Source organism: Pholcus phalangioides, unplaced genomic scaffold, assembly GCF_987345545.1.
Source record: "Pholcus phalangioides strain wild (caught in Gottingen) unplaced genomic scaffold, Ppha-v1.0 ptg000021l_1, whole genome shotgun sequence".
NCBI classification, from domain to species: Eukaryota; Metazoa; Arthropoda; class Arachnida; order Araneae; family Pholcidae; genus Pholcus; species Pholcus phalangioides.
The window spans coordinates 4,110,272-4,127,429 of NW_028301614.1; the positions used below are offsets into that span (position 1 = coordinate 4,110,272).

Consider the following 17,158-nt stretch of genomic DNA (forward strand, 5'->3'; position numbering starts at 1 on the left):
ATCAGAAATGCACGCGGGGTTGGGGGGGGGTATAGGGGGCTAGTGCGACTCCCCTCCAGATGAAAAAAAAAATTTTAATGTACATTTTTTTAAAATTAAAATTTCGAAAGAAAATACCTTTATATGTTATTTTAATCAGTTTCTGTTAATTTCAATGGTATTTAAAGGGTAAGAACTTGAAATTTATCTTTAAGAAATGCATTGCGACCCATCGTTTAAGCCATATATGGTAAATCCTTGGCCCGCGGGCCAAATGTGGTCCTGAAGGTTATCTGATGTGGCTTGCCCCCTCAAACCCAATTTTGTAAAAATGAACTAAGCGACACATTTACAGATCGCTTAATTGACCCGTGGCACAATTCCAGAGCATTTAAGGGGCCCGTGGCACATTTTCAGATCATTGAAGTAGGCCCGTGGCACATTCAAAGATCACTTAAGTAACCTGCGACACAGTTTCAGAACACTTTAACGATCCGGAGCACATTTAGAGATCCCTTGAGTGACATGTGGCACAATTTTAGACAGTGCGGTTATACATCACTCAAGTTATCCGCGGAACATTCCCAGATTACTTAAGTGATCCGTGACATAATTACGGATCACTTGAGTGATGCGTTGCACAGTTCCACAGCGCCTAAGTGGCCCGGACACATTTCCTGAGCACTTGAAGGATCCGTGAAACATTTAGAGATCGCTGAAGTGGCTCTGTAAGGGATCTATCATTAGGGAAAATGTTAGTTCAGGTGCCCACAAACTAGCGAAAGATTTTTCTCGTTTTTGGCGCACCGAGTATAAGATGCCATCAAGAATATTTCATACTCTCATAAAAGGCGGTTGATGACGTAAGCATCATCCAACCCCCCCCCCCCCTGTCATCAAAAGTAAGCAAATCGGTAACCCCCTCCCCATCGATGCTGACGTAATACTTGAATGACTCCTTAACCAGTCAACTGTCCAATTAATTTCTCCGAGCGTAAATTACACGCAGTGCCCACTTTTTTTTGAAGATGCACGCGCTTTTTCCCTTTTTTTTACTTTTCTTGGAAGTTTGAAATATTAAAATATTTTTTTTATAGCATGTTTTTTTATGGCTCGAATGTGTCGAGACATTATATGACTCCCACTTGACTGGTTAACCAGTTGAGATATGACTGGTTAATAGAGAAGGTCCAATGGTGGAGGTGCCAAGTTGAGCAGGGACAAAAATATAATTCGACTTTCATTTATTCTGAAATTATTTCTCTCGTTAATTATCAATTTTGATTAGCTCTGTAATAATTTTTTTTTCACTGATTCTGAGTTTTTGATTAATTTCTGATTAAGTTGATTAATTCCGAGATTAATTTTAATCTGAAATCACTTTGACTGATTCTTTGTGATTTACTGATTTTTTTATGCGTTATTGAATTGTAGAATATTTTCTACACATTTGTTATCATTATTTCACATTTGATTTCTAATCGGAAATTTTTTTCTCTCATTGATTAATAATTTTTTTCACTAATTTTCAAATTATATTGTTTCAGAAATTCTGAATTTCTTCCATCAACAAGTTTCATCAAAAATTTTTCCTGTGTGAGTTATTTCTTTCATTTATTCTAGAATTGTTCCTTTCATCATGTTTTTAATCAATAATTTTCTCCATTAGTCCTAGAGGATCAATCGTTTTTAAATGTTTTCAACCATTTGCTGAAAATGATCGGCGGACAACGACAAAGAGCTCCGAGGGCCAAATGTGGCCCGCGAGCTATGCATTGAAGACCCCTCTACTCTAGGATATGAGTTTCCATCTGGAATTCCGCATGATCAAACTCCACGGAAACCTTAAAAGTCCCGGAACCCAGAGAGCTTTCAGGGAAGAGAACTTTCTTGTGACTGATATGCACAAAGCTGTTCTTTATTTTGAATTTTAACGAGATAGTATATAGTTTTCAAAAAATCCAGGCCACTTAGATGACTAACATAGAGAATGTGGAAGCCTGTGAGTCAAGGCCGTAGCGAAGGGGGGGGACTTGAAGGGTCTCCTCCCCACCCCCGAAATGTGAGAAAATGGCCGAAAAAGGGAAACAGATGGCCAAATCTATTTTTCTATCACTTTGGTTAAACCCCCCGAAATGAAAGTGGTCTTTCTCCGAACGAAATTTCTGGCTACGAGCCTGGTGTAAGTAACGAAAACGGTGTGCAACTATGTGAGTGACCAAAAGAATAGCCCGGTGAGTAAGGGACGAAAACAGTGATCTAGAGGGTGTGAAAACATGTGAGCGACCGAAAGAGTGACTTAGACACAGAGGCATATTTACGGTGTACGGGGCGGCTAATTTGGAGGAATGAGTACCAAGGCAACTGGACTATAAGGGTGGCAAAATTTGTATAACTATGCCCCCAACCATTTTCTAGGAAACTGTATATAATTATATACACTGAAGAGCCAAAAAAACTGGTCTCCTGCCTAATATCGTGTAGGGCCCCCGCGAGCCCGCAGAAGTGCCGCAACACGACGTGGCATGGACTCGACTAATGTCTGAAGTAGTGCTGGAGGTAATTGACACCATGAATCCTGCAGGGCTGTCCACAAATCCGTAGGAGTAAGAGGGGGTGGAGATCTCTTCTGAACAGCACGTTGCAAGGCATGCCAGATATGTTCAATAATGTTCATGTCTGGGGATTTTGGTGGCCAGCGGAAGTGTCTAAAGTCAGAAGAGTGTTCCTGGAGCCACTTTGTAGCAATTCTGGACGCGTGGGGTGTCGCATTGTCCTGCTGAAATTGTCCAAGTCCGTCGGAATGCAAAATGGACATGAATGGGTGCAGGTGATCAGACAGGATACTTACGTACCTGTCAGAGTTGTATCTAGACGTATCAGGGGTCCCATATCACGCCAACTGCACAAGCCCCATACCATCACAGAGCCTCCACCAGCTTGAACAGTCCCCTGTTGACATGTTGTCTCCATACCCGTACACGTCCATCAGCTCGAAGCAATTGGAACCGAGACTCGTCAGACCAGGCAACGTGTTTCCAGTCCTCAACAGTTCAACGTCAGTGTTGTCGGGCCCAAGCGAGGCGTAAAGCTTTGTGTCGTGCAGTCATCAAGGATACACGAGTGGGCCTTCGGCTCCGAAAGCCCATATCGATGATGTTTCGTTGAATGGTTCGCACGCTAACACTTGTTGATGGCCCAGCATTGAAATCTGCAGCAATTTGCGGAAGGGTTGCACGTCAGTCCCGTTCTTGCATGATCTTTTTCCGGCCGCAGATTTAATTTTTTACCGGATTCCCGATATTCACGGTACACTCGTGAAATGGTCGTACGTGAAAATCCAAATTTCATCGCTACCTCGGAGATGCTATATCCCATCTCTCGTGCGCCGACTATAACACCACGTTCAAACTCACTTAAATCTCGATAACCTGCCATTGTAGCAGCAGTAACCGATCTAACAATTATACCAGACACTTGTGTTATATAGGCGTTGGCGACCGCAGCGCCGTACTCTGATTGGTTCCATATCTCTTTATTTGCATACGCATGCCTGTATCAGTTTTCTTGGCTCTTCAGTTTATGTTACATATAAGAAACATCATTGAACTAGAACTACTGCTGAATGAATGAACGCCAGGGGCTCTGCCACCGGACTTATCCCGTTGCTGAGATCTCTTCCAGCCCAGCTTTGTGGCAGAGTCTGGAACAAAGTGAGGGCACCTAACAGTCTGAGTGTGTAGCTTAGCTTGTGTTGTGTCTGATATTTCAGTGCTGCCATCTATACTTCAAATTGTGAGTGAAGTGTAATGATTGAATATTTGTAACGTTGTAAGCCTGTTGCTCTCTGTGACTGGAACTACTGCTGCTGACACCTATCAAATAAATAAATACAACTGTTATGATCCTTCGATTGGAATTGATGACCTGTTTTTGATCGATGTGCCACATAGAAAAAGTCGATGTAGTATAATATCGATAAATTTTTTTTGCGCAATAATATTAATTGAATTGTTAAGTTTGCTTAATTTTAATACTGCAAAAATTTTAACAGTTGTTTGTGTGTGGTAAACTAACGTTAGTAAGAATCACACACACAAAAAGACATTCCAGAACATCCTCCTTGGCTTTTCAAAACAGACCAGACTCAGTGCTCGCAAGCACGAAATCTGTCCAACAACTCCATGCTCTGTGTGCTTCAGGGTGCACCATGGGTACTCAGAAGCAACCGGTTGAAGATGTGTTTCATATATAACTGGTTATATTGCATTTATTAAATGGTTGCACAGCTATCAACTTACAAAAATGTTTGCTTTTCATACAACTATTTTCATGTAAAGTATTTTAAAACCTTGAAAATTTATTAAACTAATATGTATACAGTCAAACCTCATTAATGAGTCACTCTTGGGAGAGCAAAAATATGACTCGATAAGTGGAGTGAGCCATAGCCGTGCCAATTCCTGGTTGAGGATAATTGGTACTTCCAAAAAGTGATCCAGTAAGCGGAGTGACGTGTTAACCAGGTGACGCACTAACGAGGTTTGACTGTACTCCCGATCTCAATCAACATATTCAGTATTTTGAGGATAATAGGTCAATTTAATTATGATTTTTTGTTTGAGTATCTTTATTAAGACAAAAAAGGGAAATTTATTTTTCAAAGCTGCATGACAGCGATAATCTGACATTAAAAAAAACCACATTTGATCATTAAAATATGGAAAAACATTGAATGACGTAATAACAAATGCAAGGAAATGAAGTCAAAGAAAATCAAATTTCAACAATATTTTAATTTGCCAACAAAAGTAACAGGTGCCTGAAACACTACAGCCAGCTTAGGTACAAACATCCAACACTGATATGATACAAGTCCTCCGCCTTCGCATTCACATTTTTTTCCCACCATTATTAAACCTTTTTACCTATCTATATATATATTTTATTTATTTATATTTGTGTACATATATATATATATACTGTTCAATTACAAATGGCCCGAAACGATATTTACAATAAGCCATACATAAAAAATTCCCATTATTTCAACTAATGACTGAACAGATCACAAATGATTAATTACCACATGATGTAAATTACAAGAGCACATAAAGAACATAATTTTTTTTTTCCAATTCTCTTTTCTCGCCTTTTCTTACCGAAAGGGAAGAAAACAAAAAAAGTCACAGGGGTTTTTTTTTGTACAAAAAACTGCCGTTTATCAAATTCTATAATTAATATATCACTTTTTATTTTTCCCTTATGACGATTAAGTTTCTCTCAAGGAAGGAGGTTCGCACGCACGCACACACACACAATCCTGCATTACTTTCACTGTTCAATAACAAATGAAATTGACGGAAAATGGACTGAATGAAATATTACAGTTGAATAGTAGACACCGAATCTCTTCTTGTTCTCTAATCATTAGTTCACAGAGAATAAGATTCTTTTTTTTCCCTTCTCCTCAAAGTATATCACAACTTCAAGAATATCGGGGCATTCAAATATCACTGAATATTGTTGTTTGTCATGAACTTTTAGATTAATATTTAAAAAATTAAGCAAATTATCTTGCTGAAGGTATTGATAGCCTGAATGAACGATGCATGATTGTTTTATACAAAACTATGTATTATTTTTGAAATACTGACGGTTTAAGACAAAAAAAATTTCACAAACTCGAAATATAATAGAAATACTGTAGACTCTTGCAAATAACTAGCCTAGTTAAAAAATAACTATAATAAAATGGTGAGTAATTTACTTTCCCAGGTGTTGCTAGTAATTATTCATCAATGCAAAATACATTCAAAATAATTTTTTTAATAATTAAGCCAACATTTACATTGTTTATTTTAGCCCTTTCCACAGCATTGCAAAAATCCCTAAAAATGCCCTGTAACATTTTATATTTTTTTCAATGGACACGTTCTTCCAATTTTTCTTCACACTTTTCTTCCAATTTTCAGCAGGTGCAAACCAAAAGATAGAGTGAAAAGTGTCCCATTGAGAAATCAACTTTACAAAATACGTGAGCTTATCCGAGGATGTGATATCACTCTCCGCTATCCATATGAAGTTTTTTAACAGCTGACTGATGCAAAGATATGTTCAGACAAGAGAGAAAATTCAACTGCCCTTGAGTGGGAATCAAACCCACATCTTCTCTCACTTACCAGATGAGCGCCCTAGACTACAAAGGCAACGTTCAGTGCACGAGCTCCAAGGGAAGATTGAGATATTCGTTGCCTTTGTAGTCTAGTGCGCTCAACAGGCAAGCGAGAGGACTTCACTTGGGTTCAATTTCCTGAAAGGGCAGTTGAATTTTCTCTTCCTTAAATGTATCTTCACATCAGCCAGCTGTAAAAAAACCTTCGTATACATGAGCTTGTCAATGCTAAAATAAGAGGCTTTCGAGCAAGGGAGATACCTTATCAAGTGAGCAAGTGAGATACCTTATCAATGCCACTAAGAAAGTTAAAATAGTATGTTACAGCGCTGTGTACACGAGCCTATGTTTTCTGCAATTAAGTTGGATATTACGAAATTTATCTTAAAATTCATGCAATATTTTTATTCTGACTTCCTTTTCCTAAAATAATTTTTTTACATGTACAGTACAGCACATAAAAGACATTTATAATAGTATTAAGAGGTCAGAAAATATGAATAAGAGCAGGTTTTGTTATAGAGAGAAAGAGTTTTCAATTGTATGGGTGGGGTAGGAAGTGTGAATTCATAGAACTCTAGCCTATCTGGCTTTTTCATTATCCAGCCCACTCTTAAGCTACATTAGACTGGATAATTGAGTCTAAATGACCGAGTCAAATATTTATCAATGATCAAATACGAGATTTATAACACAAATTTGTGAAGATCAAGGTCCATTACAATAATAACAGACAACAACACTGTGCTACTGGAATCATTTCACCCAGCAACATTATAGATACCATCTAAAGAGAGAGGAACTTCTTTTCTGGGCAGGCAATGATTAAGCACAAAACCAGATCATCATGCTGCAGAGAGAGAGACAGTAACACCTTTTGTTCTTTCATCGCAGTGATATTTCCATTATTTACACTCTACGTTCCCAGAAGTACATCCAAAAACAAACATTTCCAAAGACTATTCTAGAAAAGAACATTACTTTTGGATAGAAGAAGTGTTAGTCATCTGTCCAAGTGGTACGCAAAAGCTCTGACACTGGAGATTAATGACATTAACCCAATGACTACCACCATCCTGATCCTTAAATATCGCACTGATCATTATTGAAAATTTTTTTACCATCATCAATTTAATAATCTTTATGAATGAATCAGACTGATCACACACACAACACAAAAAATTTATTCCATCGATATGTGTGTGATTATTTTTACTCTAAAAATGTATAAAAGATGAGTTTGAACATGAAAATCGGGAATCAGAATAAAGATATTTAATCAATCATAATTTTGGGTTATATAATTTTATAGCGCTAAATATCTTCTGGTTCAGACATGAATGCATGCTAACAATTTCCCTGGACATACTTGGATCCATACTAGACTACCAAAGTGGGCAATATCGCCCCCTGGTGGGCGATGGAAAGGTCCAAGGGGGCGATAGAAGCCACGGGTATAACATAGGATCCTATGGGTTCACTTGAGTTGGGGGACGATGAGAGAAACATTTCTCTGAAGAAGGGGGCGATGGAACAAAAAGTTTGGGAAACTATGCCCTAGACGTAGATTCTCTGGGGTAAATGTAAAAGATTAAGTTATATCCAAATTAAAATAAAAAAAATCAGTGCTTGATTGACAGATTGAAAAAAACATTGAGACTTGGGCCAAATATGCCGAGGAGCTTGGTATATTTTCTTTATTCAAAGAAAAATGGCCTACATCTTTTTCCTTTTATTAATTTCTTTGGAACATAATTTCTAGGATTTGTTTTCAAGAAATAAACTTTCTTCCGATTTTTAGCTGTGTGCAAAATAAGGGGTATAGGAGCATTTGTTCCATTGAGAAATCAGCTCTACAAAATATCTGGGTTTGTCAATGAAAAAAAAAAAAAAAAAAAAAAAAAAAAAAAAAAAAAAAAAAAAAAACAGAACCTTTAATAAGGCGAGATTCCTTGTCTGTCATAAAAAAGGTTAATACACAACTTGAAAAACCATATGCGTGGATGATATATTATGCCAAGACCTTAACTGAAAACTTGAAAATTACTTTAAAACACGAGCATTTAAATCTTGTGCACACACACACACAGTATTTCCTTCCCCCCCCCCCCCCACATTATCCAGCATGCCAGGAAATTTGAGTCGCACATTCTAGATAATTCTTAAATATCTGAACTAAGAACTGATTGAATTGGCTGATTTGAATAATGCTGGTTCGCTGCATTTGAAGATCTTTTCTGTTTCATGAGGTACGTTTGGATAGTTCTGTATGTTCATTTTTGGTACCAAAATTCTTGATTTATTTCTAAAGAAAACTAGATAGTAAGCATATCCGTCTAATTGTTATTGAACTTCGCTTTAACCGGCATGCCTGGGAATGGACCCAACTTTAGCATTCAAAAAGCTGATGTCTCCGATTTTTACAGGATGCCGAATAATGCAGAGGGAATATAGCATTTCATTTAAATGATTTTCCAGACCATTCCTTTTCCATGTCCTCAGACGAGTTTTAGACTGTTAATATTTCAAACTTATTATATTATTGATATACATATAAATTTACATTATTTGAGAAATACTATAAAAGTAAATTAATTTTTTTTAAGTCATTTAATGTGGAATCTATTTTGTAAAAATACATGCACAGATTAAATTTAATCAAAGCTTACAAAATATTTTCAGTAACAAAAAATAAAACGGGCCATTGAAAAACAATAATGCAAAAAGCTATCACTGCATACGTCCATTCTGCATTAAGTGTCCGATATAACAACTTAATTTACTCTTTTTCCATAATAACAGTGGAAGACATTTTCAATACCTTCAGTGGATAATTGCATTTAAAGAGAGAGAGAAGTTTGCAAAACAACAAATATCAGCAATATTCTGAAGATCGAAACGCAGTTTGTTCATACAAACGCTTCAAGAACGATTCGTCTCTGCAGCGCAAGGACTAGTAAACACATTTCTACACACTTTTGCCATTTATACAATTTTTTCCCCCCAAGAGTGCAAAAATGTGATAGCACCTTTTTATATTGTGTTTTTTTTTTTCATTTTGAGAAACTGCAATTGAACACATTGCATCGATTCTTTTCCGCAACAACAAAACATACTTCAAATTGCCCCAAATATTTATATAATGTATTTAAAAAAATGTCTGGAGCTGAATCTTTTAAAAACAACGCTCCTTCCTACCAATCTCAAAAAAAAAAAAAAAAATGCAGTAAATTAACATTTCTTTAATACAGATCACGATACATAATTACTACATCATGCATCAAAATCTGGCTATTGAATAGATTCAAGTCGCATTAAGGGGGGAAACAAGGAACATTTTTCCGGAAAAGAAAAATCTTGAAGTTTTACAGGGAGTTGGGGGTTGACCATAACAAGATTGGTGTCAAATCAAGGCATTGAATAATATTAAAGTCTTTTATGAGGTGCCTCAAGTCTTGAGCTGAAGACATGGCAGTGTAAAAAACAAAAGAAAGAGAAAGAAAAAAAAACGAAACGTTAGACAATTCACACAATGGAAATTTTCATAATTTCATTAATCACAGTGCAGCTATAGCAGCGAATGAGAATCTGCTTTTAGCTCGACTACTAAAAAAAATGGCTGCATGCACACATGGGTATTTCTCAACCCAACCCAGGTGCTTCTTCGTCAGCCTCTTCTGTCTGGACCAAATTAACAGGAATGATGAGTCATCATGCGGCCTGTGAATTCACTGGGGGGTCTAAATTTCTCTTCATCACAAGAGAAAAAACCTTCCACGTCATCAAACATTTTTTTTTTTATTTTACTATATATTTGTTACCCCCTTAATCTTCATCCGACAAAGGTTCATACTGTGAAGATAACAAGGGTGGCGGCTGGTTACTTCTTGACAGCGGCGACGGAGAGTTTCTAGATGCACCACTGGGAGGAACAACCGGAGGCGCATGAGATCCCACCACGGTATTAGAGTTTGTTGTGGATGGGGCAGCTACAGAGCTATGAGATGCAGACCCCGATGCAGCTGCTAAGGAACGCATCGTTAGGGCAGAATATGGATAGGCATAGGTAGCACTCATGCCGGAGAACGATGAATAAGCCAAGTGCTGGTTAGGAGCCTGGGCTGTTTGTAAAGGAGTGGCTGGTGAAAATGCGGAGCCACTACTGATTCCACCGCTACCAGAAGCACTAAAAGAAGGATAGTGTCCACTAGTAGGATTCATGGAAGGAGCACTAACACAGTGACTCGACGATGTTAAGGTACTACGCTGGCCCTGAGAAGTACCAGGGCTGCTTCTACTAGGTTCAGAACATGCGATGTTGGAACTTGTCACCGAACTGTTCGCTTCAGTTCTAGGAGCGTCAGCTTGTTTTGTAAGGCCCTCACGCGTTGGAGGTGAAACACTTTCAACTCCAGGCTTAGAGTGCAATCGGCTTTCAAGTGATCGTTCGTGTGCAACCATGTTCCATTGAGCTTCTCTATCGTTCATGTTTCGGAAATCCTGATTTTCAATGCACCCTTGACCAGATGATGTTTGGTAACTTTCCGCATATGCTGCAGCACTATTTTTCGAAGAGTGGATATCAGATGACTGATGTCCGTGACTGTTCATGCTCAGGCGTGGTGCCTCTCCATGAGAGAATGTCCTATGAATACTGGTAGCACCTTCTGGAATGAGAACTGGTGCTCCATGATCTATTGAGCTTTCTGGTATGAATGTGCTGTCTGAACGCATCTTCTTCCTAGGAATCATTTCCTTAGGATCTAAATTAACTGGTGACAAGGACAGAGAATTTGTTCTACCTAGCGATGCACCATCATGCCACTCGTGGGGAATAGAATGGCCATCTACAGTACGTTTGCTATGACGTTGTAACTCTACAGGAGTGCTGTTGCGGCTGGGCACTCTGTCAGCAGCACTTGATGGTCTTGGTGGGACAGGGCTGTAACGAGACACAGCTGGACTGAACCGTTGACTGGGAAGCTGTGGAATTCCACTGCCAGCACTGCAGGGGCGTTCTGAAACAGCCTCTCTTTCCCCAGATGACTGAATTTTGTACGAGTGCTGTGTTGGCTCACGTTCTTCACCATGCAATCGACGGGATTCACCATCTGGGTTTTCATCTGTTGCAGTGCGCATCACTTCAACAATTTTGTTTTTCACATAATCCAATGGCGAAAGTCCTATCTGCTGCTGCTGGTGAGACCTATTTGGCAGGCCACCATTGCTTGGGGAAGGTACAGCGTTTCCAGCAAAATGAGGGATGGGTGGACCATCTGGGTATTCTTGACCATATATATGTCTTGAAGCCATGAGTCCACTTATGCCTGGGCCAGGAGTCCAAGAGGTAGGCGGCGGTCCATGAGGTATTTCTGATGCTGAGGATGTTGCAGGCAATTTAGATCGGCTTTTGCTTTCTGGTGGACTATCTGCCGATTGCCCTGGTGGCGATATGGGTTCAACGCCATAAGGAGTCACCGGAGATGACCGGACTTGTGGTGGCATAGATGGAGATGATGTCTGTGAAACTCTTATGATTTGCCGTTCATCCTGGTTGATAGGTGAACCCATGGCTTGGGCAGACATGGGTCTAGAATGAGGTCCATCAACTCCAACAGGAGAACGATGCTCCCTTTCTTTGTCTTGTTGGAGAGCTCTTCTCAATTTCCAGCTGTGTGTATGATATATACATCCATTTCCAGGGCAATTTTGGGGACTATGATCAGGACTGTCCCTTGAAGCATTTGAGCCAGAAATCATCCCTTCAGTTGGAAGAGCGGCAGCAATCCCTTCAAGCTGTTTGGATCCACTGTTTGCAGCACCGGGACCATAAGATGAAACTCTACCAGAAGAAACACCAACAGCACCTGGCATTTGGCTAGAACTAAAGTATGGTTGAGACTGATGACCATCTGGCGAATTGTTATAGTCTTTAGATATAATAGCAGCTATATGTTCACCAAGGGTAACAACTTTGTCAGCCCCATAAGGAACTGGCATGACTGGGACAACAGCTGGTGTACCACTGTTGAGAGATGCTGGAGATGAACGCCCACGACTACGAGGCCTATCATTCCAATTTGCAACAGATTTTTCATTTTCGGGTTCATCATCTATTGTTACAACTTCTGCTCTATTTACACCGCCAGCACCTTTTGAACCTGATGACCTCTGCTGGACTTTTTGTGCTTCATATGAAGCATGGTATTGGTTGAAGAGATCTACAGAAGAACTTTTGCTGGCTGCAGTATTTTCCGCATTCTGATTTATTTGGCGAGTAATTATAGCATCAATTAGATTGGCAGCAGTGAACCCTCTTGGAGATGATCCTGAACGTGGAACATCTTTCTGGAAACTCTGAGAAAATATTTTTGATGCTTCGTTATCCAAATCAGAAACTTGAGAATGTCCACTGTAATTCTGGGGCTGATTGTTCTCAGGCGGAGGAGGTTGTTTGTTCCGTTCATGTTCTTTTTCTGTAAACGATCTCTCTCTGGTCGATAGGCTTTCAGGCTGTCTCATCTGCCTTTCAAACTGTTCTCTAGAGAAAGGTTCTCTGATATTTCCCAACCTGATATTTGAGGAATGATCATTTGCAACTACCTGCTGTCTATCTAAATGTCTGGGTGACTCTCTAGACATATCATAACCAGGATGTGGCGCAGATGCCACAAACCGATGGCCATCAGCAGAAATTCCTAGCAAGTGTTGCTGTGCTTCCGAGGGTGAATGTTCACTGTTGTTTCTACCATGCTCCATGTGGGAACTTCTATGCATTGAATCAGTATAAGATCTTGGTCGCTGGTGCATATCTATCAGCGTTTTTTCAAGTCCTTCAACGACAGGTCGGTCTCTTGGAGATTTTGTTTCTTGCCTGGAAGATGGAGAACCTTTGCCATCTTTAGGAATCACGAGACTTGGTTGTGCAGCAGCTGCATTAACTAGTGTGTTGAAAGCATCATGACCAGAGGGTGGAACTGGCTGATAAATGAGAGGCTGTGGATGTCTGGGCGATGGAGTGGACTTTCTATTCATGGCAGGACTTGACTGCTCTTCTCCTGTTCTAGGTGAAGATGACTGAGGAGACTGTATCACAGATGGCTTTCCAGTGCCCCATGTTATACTTCTGTGAATGACATTCTGACGACCTACACCAGCAGCTAATCCAGGACTCCTCTTGCCGGGATGTGGAAAACATGCAGCATTCACTGGGGATTCTGTTCGAGATGGACTATGATTCCTATCTATTTGTGACATGGGTGCTCGTAATAATCCAAACCTTGAATCTGAACCAGGCTGAAAATTGGCTGGTAACTGGTTGACGTAAGGACTGGAAGAACCCTGATAGTTGACTGGGGGGTACATTGGATGCAGGTGACTGTCTGGAGGTGCTGCTGGAGTAGACTCTGAGCCCCTTGGTGACACTTTCACTTCCTTATCACCAGTTATGCCACGCCTCAATTGCATCTGCTTAGATGTGTTGAAATCAATCATTATTTGCTTGGAACTCAACTGGGACTCGTTTGCATATGGTGGTCTAGGAGGAACAGCACTCGCGGGGTATCCCGGAATTCCAGGAGGGTACATGTATGGCTGACCTGGAGTAACATGTCGAAAATATTCTACAACACCAGGATCATATACAGCAGGTGCGATATGTGCCATAACTTCTCGGCTTGCAGGAACTCTTCTTGGCTGTTCATGCTGCACTGGTGTGCCCAAAGTGATTGAACCACCATCTTTGGATTGAGGAGGTGGTAGTTGCCTCAGGAAACCCTCATATTTCCCTGATCCTAGAGGCGGTCCTCCTGGCATGGGTTGTTGATTAACGGGAGTTCCTTGGGTTATAGAACCACTTGGTGGGACAGTAAGCAGTCTCTCTTTGTATGGCAGTTTTGGTGACAATTGAGTTGGTTTTGATGCTATAAGAGGTGGAGGTGGTGGCACTGCTGGCTTGGCTACCACAGTCTTTGGATGTGATGGTAGTGGAGGAGTTGAGGATAATGTGGAAGAAGCTTGAGCAACGAGGTGTGGAGGTTGAGAGTGTGGCCTTTCAGCTAGAGGATATACCTTGCTGCGAGGCTCCCCAGAACGTATATAATAAGGATCGATGTGCGAATCACTCACATAATGAGGAGACAGAGCTGGGGGAGGTTGTGATGAGCGGTATTGGTTGCTATGAGCTGGTGGTGGTGGACCATATATATGGCCACCATGGGAACCACTACTGGTTTCTGATGGTGGTCTTGGTGTTATTCTGTCCCTCTTTATATAATCCCTAGGAGGGCTATTGTCTTTTGGTCTGGACTTTTTGCTCAAGTCCTGAACTTCACATTCTACAACATTCACTTCTGAATGGGAACCTGGTCTGGATGGTCTGTGCGATCCGAGGTGAGCAGTTGGCGGATGTGCAGCAGGTTGATTTTCAAGATACTCTTTTTTTGGTTCTTGAACGTGAACAACTTCTGGGCTGTCTTTGCTTCCTATGCCACTGCTGGAAGAAGCTGGAACAGGACTACTATTACGACCTGGTTTAGCCGGCCACTGTAAGCTCATTTCGATGGCTTGGTATATAAGATCTCTGACACAAGTTGGCTCCTCTTTGCCTTTAGGCTGTGGTGCTGGTTGGTCTAAATATGCTGGCCTCGTCACCTCTGAATGACCAGAGCCTATGTTGGGGTCTTGGAGCAAAGTCTTGACAAGAGGAACATTACTCTCTATAGGCCTACTCGTAATTTCTTTGAGAACAGGTGGATTGAATGTTTTCCTGGTGGTATCATGTTGATTCGATTTGACACCAGACTGTGGTGCATTTGGGATGATGCGGGGAGATGATTCTCTAATTTCACCATCGTTAGGATTCTGGCTTTCATCTGCACTGACCGTTGCACTACTATCGTAATCAGCATGGATTTTTGGACTTGAATCCAGTTGTGAAAGAGGTGGTGCTTTCTGATCCTCAGTGGCTGGAGCAACAGCAGGCGAGCTGACAGTTGACAGGAATCCAGGCACTGGACGCTCTTCTGTCTTATCTGAGAATAAAAATATGCATTTATTGCAATATCAATTATAATCAATATCACATGACAGCTTTAATGCCAGATCAGAAAAATGGTATTAAGGTACAAAAATCTAAATGCTTTAAGAAAGAAAAATAATAAAAACATGAATTATGAATTACTCTTCATAATAATTCATATTATGAAGAGTAATATGATCCTTTACTTGATATGATCAAAGAAGGAACCCCATAAAATTTCAACACACTATAGTTGTTACCCTCCATCTTCTGAGCACGCTGAATGAGAATTCTACTTGGGTTGGTTAACAAATCTCGACTCCCGGTTGTTCAGCTGAAAAGAAATACCCCATTCACGTCAGATGACGCCAAAGTCTTTTCTGCTGAGCAACTGGGTTTTGGTAACCATTCCAAATGGGATCCTGGGTCACCCAGATAGTAGTAATTTATCCTTTGAAGACTTTATAGTTTCAAAACATAATCTGTGGCTTTTTCCTCCTCTTTTGCTCTTCTGCATTTTACAAAATTGCAGAAAAACAATTTTTCTTGGAAGTAGGGGAGAGAAACAACTTTCAATACAGATGACGCTGAAAATTCCATTACAACGACCCGGTATGATAAGTCCCGAAAGAGGAGCTTAGTTTCAAAAGGGATCATTTCCACTTTTGATAAATGTACAGTAAATGTGAAATAGCAAGTCTATATACATAAAATTTATTTTCTGTGTGTGTGTCTGTTCTCTATACAAATCTACAATTTTAGATCGATCGTCGCCAAATTTTGCATATATACCAAATGGGACCCGACTTGAACGATAGGCTACTTTAAAATTTCATCAGACCAGGGCAAATGCCCCAAATGGGCAAAAAACTGTCCGGCAACAATGGTTTTTGGGCCTCAACAATCACTTTCCGAACGTTTACTTTGGTTACCGTGGTTCCCTAGCGATGAGTTTCAGACGTGTTTATGTCTTTACAATGGTTTGTCATTTCTTTAATGCTGCCAGTTATGTATAATAGTTTATGCCTTTATAATGGTTTGCCACATTTTCAATACTCTCAGTAATGAGGCTTTTTGAATAGACGTCATAATCATCACCATCATCGCTTTGAGGGTCAGGAAAAGGGTGATCCTCATAGAAATCAGTATTAAAATTGCCGATTTAACTGCATAAATACAGAAATTTAGTGGGGGGAGGGGGTTTCCTGCCACATCAATAATTTTAAAAATTAAATTGAATTCTCGATTTGTGAAATATTGAATTCACTTGGAGATACGAAGCCCAGAAAATTAAAAATATGAATAATTTGCCGGATCTACTTTTGAGTTGGATATCCATGTAATAACATTGATTTCAACTTTTTATTTATATCTTCTCAAGCATGAAAATTGTCTCCATATTGTCTTTTGATATTTATTTGCATAAATTAATATAGTTTAGGATGTTTTTAAAATTAGTTATGGGCCCCGTAAAGTGCATCGAAAAATTCCACAGCTTGAATTAAGCATTTTTGGAAGCTGAAACTGGCAGTTGGATAACTTGAAGTTCAGGGGGAGGGAATCGAAATACCTAACACCCATAAAAAAAAAAGGGGGGGGCTATTCATTTCTACGTTTCTTTAAATTTAGATTTGTTTATTTCATGAGTCGCGCAGGACGTCACCATATTGGTTAACTTAGACACGGTTTGCATGTCCCTCAAAGAAAGAGGGAAATATCGCATGATCCAAAAAGCCTCATTGAAGAAAACCCGAGCAGCGCCGGGTATTGTAGCTAGTAGTTCATAAAAGTGGAAAATAGCTCAACAAGTAGTATAGTAAGGATGCTGGAAGAATATTTAAATACTATGTTTTTCTATCACCATTCAAGGGAGTTAGTTATATACATTTGAATTTTGGAAATGTTTTGAAAGAAAATTAGTGGAGATGTGTTGTTGTTGTTTGATTGACTGAAATTGGAGCTGGTCAAGTCTGTAAAAATTGGAA

The 17,158-nt window shown here is 39.8% G+C and overlaps 1 protein-coding gene across 1 annotated transcript in view; it reads right to left on the reverse strand.

The window, feature by feature from the left end:
- Positions 1–4,755: 4,755 nt before the first annotated feature.
- Positions 4,756–17,158, reverse strand: part of Smr (nuclear receptor corepressor smrter) — a 120,834-nt gene continuing 108,431 nt past the window's right edge. The window contains exon 21 of the mRNA XM_089249113.1: positions 4,756–15,186. Coding sequence (XP_089105239.1) covers positions 9,980–15,186 — 5,207 coding nt within the window. The 3' untranslated portion in view covers positions 4,756–9,979. The remainder of the gene's footprint in view (positions 15,187–17,158) is intronic.